General features: G+C 35.3%; 1 protein-coding gene across 1 annotated transcript in view; it reads right to left on the reverse strand.

The window, feature by feature from the left end:
• Positions 1-4490, reverse strand: part of LOC106878908 (dihydrolipoyllysine-residue succinyltransferase component of 2-oxoglutarate dehydrogenase complex, mitochondrial) — a 166083-nt gene extending 161593 nt beyond the window's left edge. Inside the window, exon 1 of the mRNA XM_052971560.1 lies at positions 4376-4490. Within this exon, the coding sequence (XP_052827520.1) occupies positions 4376-4450 (75 nt within the window). The 5' untranslated portion in view covers positions 4451-4490. The remainder of the gene's footprint in view (positions 1-4375) is intronic.
• Between the last annotated feature and the right edge of the window lie 3408 nt (positions 4491-7898).

Consider the following 7898-nt stretch of genomic DNA (forward strand, 5'->3'; position numbering starts at 1 on the left):
TATATATATATATATATATATATATATATGATACAAATAATATGTGAGCATATGCATATATACGTACACGTATGTACATACCTACATCTACATGTATATATAGATGCATATCTGGGTACAGGACGTCGCAAAAAAAACGTGGACAAACTGAATAACAGAACATAAACATAGCACAGAAAACAAACAGGCCACATAGAGAATATTTCCTTCATCAGCTGCCCCTATTCTAAACTGAGCGTAACGAAGACAGTACACGCAATATAAAACCAAAAAGGAAAAACTCAGTTGTCACTAATTGTGACTGAGGGTGCCAGGTAGCACCTTATATTCCTAGAAATAAGAGTTAAAAAAAAATTCTTATTTCTAGCAATATAGGTGCTGATCGACAGTCAGTCACAATTAGTGACAATTGTGTGTGTATATATCAAAGAAAGCAGGATACATGGCTGTTTTGAGCGATGATATGTTACACTCACACACTATGCTGTCATGTTTATATACGTGCCTGTTTTTTTTTAAATTAAAATCATTTGACAAAACACTTCGTTCTTCGAAGAATAGAAACACGTCTCTTTCTCATATATATATATATATATATATCCAGCGGGGTAGCATCATTCGAATAACGCAATGCACCGTATTGTAACCACCAGTGATAACAACATCCGATGGACTGGGCAATATAGGATAAGACTAGCGACACACAATCGTACCTCCACGTAGTTCGTTCAGGTAGTGCCAGTCAAATAATTTCAGAAAGTTCTACTCCTTTGGTGCGCAGTAAATCCCTAATTTACTGGGTTCATAAGAAGGTGTCTACTATTAGCTTAACTAATACAATCTCCCACTTTGTCTCTGGTACATAAACCCCTTACTAGACGTATACTTCCACCGTACGGTATGGCGTGTCCCAGCACCGACCATTTCATTCAATAGCTATTTCAGCTACTGAAGCAAAAATCCTAAATCTTGGGTCGGAGAAGGAGTTATGCGTAGAAATGTGTTGTTTCACATGGTTAACTGAGGCGCCTATTATTAACTACTAGTGTATCAAAACCTCTCATTCATATTAAACTAAGTGTGTATGCACTTATCAATATGTCTAGGTTTTGTCAACGAAAGTGCTAGAGTACTTTTATACACGTTACAGAGCGTAAAAATTAGACTAATTTTTTCTTTTTATTTCACAACGCTACTTTCTTCATGTGGGACGTATGTGTGGAGTTTAAATTTGTCCGCGTAAATATAGAAAACACTAATTTAATGACCTTTCATAATCAATTACTGAAGATCTTTCGTTTATAAATATTATGCAATATACAGGGTGTCCACAAGGTCTGGGTACACGGAGTAAATAAAATCATAACATAAACAATTAAATATAAGAAATAATAATTTCTTAAAGTATGTGTTAATCCCCATGAGGGTACATGGAATAAATAAAATCATAACATAAACAATTAAATATAAGGAGTAATAATTTCTTAAAGTATGTGTTAATCCCCATGTACCCAGACTTTGTGGACACCCTGTATGTGTGTATATATATATATATATATATATATATATATATATATATATATGTGTGTGTGTGTGTGTTTATGCATGTATGTAAATACACACAGATGTTGGTTATTTACAATAACACTGAAGATAAACCACATTATTATCTAATATTTATAAACGGAAGTAAAGATATTCAACAATCGATTCTGAAAGGTCACTTCCAGGTGACACATTTTACCGTGGAGTCTGACAAGTCAAAGGTAAATTATACAACAAGGCTATATACATACATGTAAGCTACACGTAATAACACGTTATGACCTTTCATGCAATAATAATTATTATTATACATTATATATATATATATATATATATATAGTACCGGACCAATTAATCGGCAAGTTTGAGACCGGAAGTGTGCCGGATATCACAGTTTTCCGAAGAAAGTCTTCGTAATATACACTTCATAGAATAAACTATGAAAAGTATAGACCTAAACTGTCTCCAACAAATTCAATGCACGTACGTCTAAAGCAGAGTCTGTTTGATATCTATTAATCCATTTACGATTCTTAAAGTATGCTGCATCGCATATACAATATAATGTTTATAGAATGAAATTTAAACGAAAGAACGTGGGTTTATATAACAGATACAAATTAATACACTTCTGTAGCAGACTATATTGTTATCAATCCACTTAAAAGAACAAAACTATTTTTAGCACACCGTACGCAAGTTAACCAATTTCAAAAAAACAGTATATCTACTCCATACAGGGTATATTATTGCAAGATAGTGCATAATATTTCCGGATTTCTGGAAGAAAGCCGGATAAGAGGTCCCAGTACTGTATGTATATAAGAGAGAGAGAGAGAGAATTACGACACACGACAAGAGAATTACGACATGAGTTTGAGTTATCTCCCTTTATTGAAGGGCATTGCTCGGTTTACAAGGATTTTATTTTCACTATTATTAGAAGGTGGTATGTAGGTTTATGTGTATGTATGTATGTATATATATATGGTAGGTAGAGTACTTAAGAGGGGAGAATGCTTTAAGACTTTCATAGCTTTATCAAGTGTCACCCTCAAGCAATAAACGATTTATAGTAAACTGCTAATGTGTATTTATAATAACGGGTAGAATAAAGAGATGCACAAGGCCACGCAATTTGGAAAGAGAATATGAGCTACTAAATAGTACTTCATTGTACCGACACCCCCAAAAGCATTAAAAGTTAACAGATATAGTAGGTATTGATCACAGGCTGTATTTATCGATAATGTATATATATATATATATACATACACACACACACATATATATATATATATATATATATATATATATATATATATACACATCGAAATCTCGATGTATAAGTTCAAATAGGGGATATGAAACTATGCAACGGGAGGGAGGAAGAAATAGCCTTTGAACTTTTATCAATAGAAAGAAAGGAAAAGAAAAACGATATTCTTTTAAGACGTATTTTTCAAAGGTTTGGCATAAGGACGATCAAGGTTATATTTATTACAGTTTTTATTATTGTTTGACCTGTAAGTGATAAAATTAAATAGAAGACAAGGGTATATGGGAAAGATAGTGTATAGGTATGAAGACATGGCAAATGTTGATTTCAAACATTAGAATTTTAAATGACAATAAAGGTAATGTGTGTTTATGACATGAAAATGAAAGAGATATAGTAAGTTAAAGGTTTAATTATAGTACTTGGAATGATGTAAGATTTACATCTTCGGAGAAGAAGTATTACTTGTAAATTATGTATTAATGGGGTAAGGTCGGACAAATAGAGTGACAATGTGGATGGTAACACTATAAAAACAAGGACGCAGTTATTTTTAGTTGAAATATGTTTAAAATATTGATATATAGTTCTCCTTTGAAGATAACATTATTTAAAAGATAGAAGTCTAGATGAGCCAAAATCAATTAAAAAAATTTAATCAAAAATAGAAAAGAACGAAAGCAACAACAACAAAAAAAACTAAGTTGAAGTGAAAAGTTTTATAAGTAATTTTATGTAAGTTATTATTATTATTAGTAGCATTATTACTGTAATTGTTATTATTTAGCGAAAAGGTGGCGTATCTTGGTGAATATTCTTCAAATGGGACGGACACCTCGTCAAATGGAAATAGAATACCTGACATAAACAACACTATTTACTTCGAAAATAAAACGTTCATTGATTTAATACGATACAATTAATAATTCTTATCAGTATATGCTCGTTAATTACTAAATGCCAATTATGTAATTATTTAAATAGATCATATATAAAGTTGTGTAAGGGTGGGACAAAAATATTAAAAAGGACATGTGAGCAAGGTCATGTAAACGTGCGCGCGTGTCTACATCTATATGTTATATGTATATATACATCTATATATATATATATATATATAAAGCAAACACTTAGATCTGTCCATTTCGTTGTCCTTCCCCCTCCGAGTCCGGTTCGCTGTAGGTCAGTTCTGATCGAGCAGACACTTGATTAAAAGCACTCCAACCGTAGCCATACGGTTCGAGATACCGTGTTTCAGATACGGCTGTATCTAATCTCATCGACCGTATCCCTCCTTCTTACCCTATTTTTCTATTTTAAAAAAAAGATAGTAGGGTGTATCATTTAAGGGAGATTAGACTACTATTTCTAGCAAAGTCCAGCGACCACGTAGCGAGGTTCGATGTCTCGTACTTTTCGCTATTATTATAGTCTAGTTGTTATTAGTCTAATGTAGGCCATGGAAAGAAAGAAAGAGAGAGGGAAGAGATGAAAAAAAAAATTAAATAAATGAATGGTTATTTTGTTAATGTGTCACATGCACACACTTGCCTTTTGTCTTCCAAAGATCTGTGATCGGAAGAATCGCTTAGAAATCTGCGATAACAACCTATTAGACGAAAGCATGGCTGCCCGATTGTAAGATGTTGACCGGCTGATAGAGTTTACAATCAGACGTTTATATGGTAAGGAAGCTCAAACGAACCAAAAACGAACTTAAGGCGCTTAGAAATATATAAATACCTTGAAATTTGAAAAAAAAGAAAAGAATTTAAAAGATTGTGGAGGACAGACGTAAAAAAAATATTTAAACAATTATAATGAAGCATACATAAAGTGTACATGAATATATATATATATATATATATATATATACAGTTATCCCCCACCATATTGTGATTCGCCTATCGCGGTCCACCTATCGCGCTTTATTATTTAAGCTTACGTCAATTCCTCTGTGGTGTTGTTTTTGCATTTATAATAAAATAAATATATACAGATTACAAGAATGATTAAAAAGAAATACAGTATAGTACTGCTTCTACTTCGTGGATTTTCAACTATTGCGGGTGGTGGGGTGGAACGTAACGCCCGCGATAATCGAGGAACTACTGTATACATATATGCCAGATATATTTATTAGTTTATTTGTGTGCTCGTGCACGCACACTTATACATGTTTAAGCATGATGGTAGTGGTGAGGGTGAGTCACGTCGTTCGACGAGGAGGATGGCTTCAGCTTTCCAATCAACTGAATTACCTGCCCCTGAATTAACGTGTAAGTGGAAAACATTTCACGGGACACGTGTTGTAATTTCTGGCAGAATCAGTATGTTACAGGTTATTCTTATTTTTTGGATTGCAAGCATAGTCCACCCAACGGACTTCCATACACTTTTTATCTGCCCAATTTCGCAAATATATGTAGAAAAGGTCGTTTGGTCAAGATGTCATGCAGGGAAATCAAACCCAAGACTTAGTAGTTGCATAGTGAAATCGTTAACCATTTGGTTATATAGCACCTACATACTAATCTCCACAGTGGAGGCGCAATGGCCCAGTGATTAGGGCAGCGGACTCACGGTCATAGGATCACGGTTTCGATGCCCAGAATGGACATTGTGAGTGTTTATTGAACGAAAACACCTAAAGCTCCACGAGGCTCCAGCAGGGGATGGTGGCGAACCCTGCTGTACTCTTTCACCACAACTTTCTCTCACTCTTTCTTCCTGTTTCTGTTGTGCCTGTAATTCAAAGGGTCAGCCCTGTCACACTGTGTCACGCTGAATATCCTCGAGAACTACGTTAAGGGTACACGTGTCTGTGGAGTGCTCAGCCACTTGCACGTTAATTTCACGAGCAGGCTGTTCCGTTGATCGGATCGACTGGAACCCTCGACTTCGTAAGCAACGGAGTGCCAAACAACAACTCATCTCCACCACACACACACACATATTGTTTTTAAATCTGCTTTTTCATATTGGCATAAGTTGGACAAGACTTTTAGGGGCCATGGTCTATGGCCACTTGCCCTTCCCAAAGCCAATCCCATGGGTGCACCTAAGAGGTTCCCCTCTGGGGTACAAGTCTGGGCAGAAAGTCGCCTCACCAGCAAGCGCACAACCTATGGAGGACCAGCAGTTGTTCATGCATACCAGCCTCTCCTCTCCACGCCACCGATGTTATCCAAAGGAAGGGCAAAGGTACCAGTGATGTCACAACTCATTTCTACGGCTGAGTGAACTGGAGCAACATGAAATGAAATGTCTTGCTCAAGAACACAACATGCAGCCCAGTCCAAGAATCGAACTTACAGCCATACGATCATAAGCTCGACACTCTAACCATTGAGCCATGCCCCTTCACAAATATATCTATATACATATGCATATATCAGTTGTGACTGTGTTAAGAAGCTTGCTTCCCAACCACATGGTCCCGAGTTCAGTTCCACTGTGTGGCACCTTGGACAAGTGTCTTCTACTATAGCCTTTGGGCTGACCAAAGCCTTGTGAGTTCATTTGATAGATATAAACTGAAAGAAGCCCATCGTATATATATATATATATATATATATATATATATATATATATATATATATATATATATATATATATATATATATATATATATACATGTATATGTATTTATGTGTTTGTGTGACTTTGTGTCTGTATTTGTTCCCCCATTACCACTTGACAACTGGTGCTGGTGTGTTTACGTCCCCATAACTTAGTAGTTTCTTAATAGTTCAGCAAACGAGACCAATAGAATAATTACTAGACTTACAAAGAATAAGTCTTGGGGTTGATTTTTTTGACTAAAACACTCTTTAAGGCAGTGCTCCAGCATGGGCACAGTCAAATGACTGAAACAAAAGAATATATATATATATACATATAAGCTATGAAAGTCATTGAGTATGAGAGGTGAAAATATATTATTTAACCACACAACATCCCTGTGACCATTTTGCAGTATTTTTCATGTAGCAATAATTTTAGAGTGAAAGAAATTATGCTTACATGTTCAGTATGTGTTAATATGCATTACAGGCATTACTATACATTATATATTACAATTGAATATTCGCAGACGCCTCACATGATTTTTAGAGGGCCCCCTGCAACTTTTTGCTTTGAGGCCCCAACCCTTCAATCAAAATTCATAATCTACTCTCCTTTTATTCATAGCTGTATTTCACTTTATTTGTATCTAAAGTTTAACATATTTTTAGAAGAACTTTTGCAGGTACAGTGTATTACCATTTTATTTCTTGAAATTTTCAGTTCACATAAGTTTAATTCTTGTTCGACATCTTAACCAAAGTAAATATATGACTCATCTATGTACTTTGATCTTAAAATGGGGCCTCTCAACTGTGGAAGCCTCTTGCGACTGCAGGGGTTACAGGCACTTAGCAACAGCCCTGTATATTCACAAACCAAAGAAAGCTAACTCATCAAATCATCAGAACATCATAGTTATACCAACCGTTGTATTGTATAATGCATATTAATGCAAACGTGTAAGCATAATTTCTTCCACACTGAAATTATTATAATATGAAAAAGGCTGCAAAACAGCAGGGGGTGATAAAAAGTTTCCTGACTTTGGGTAAAAGAAAATACAGGAGGATCAGTTAATTATGATTTTATTCTCAGATTCATACATTTATTGCAGCTGCCCTTCAGTTTTTCTACGCCCTGTAAAAAAAACTCAGAAGATTGGGCCTCTAACCAGGTCTTTCACAGTACCCTTAAAGCCAGGAACTTTTCAGCATCTCAGCTTGCTTACCAACCACATGGTTCTGGGTTCAGTCCGACTGCGTGGCACCTTGGGCAAGTGTCTTCTACTATAGCCTCGGGCCGACCAAAGCCTTGTGAGTGGATTTGGTAGACGGAAACTGAAAGAAGCCCGTTGTATATATGTATATATATATATATATATATGTATATGTGTGTGTGTATATGTTTGTCCCCCCCCACCATATATATTCTTTTATTCTTTTACTTGTTTCAGTGATGTGACTGTGGCCATACTGAAGCACAGTATGGCCACAGGACTTACTTT

Source organism: Octopus bimaculoides, chromosome 11 (genome assembly GCF_001194135.2).
Source record: "Octopus bimaculoides isolate UCB-OBI-ISO-001 chromosome 11, ASM119413v2, whole genome shotgun sequence".
Classification (NCBI taxonomy): domain Eukaryota; kingdom Metazoa; phylum Mollusca; class Cephalopoda; order Octopoda; family Octopodidae; genus Octopus; species Octopus bimaculoides.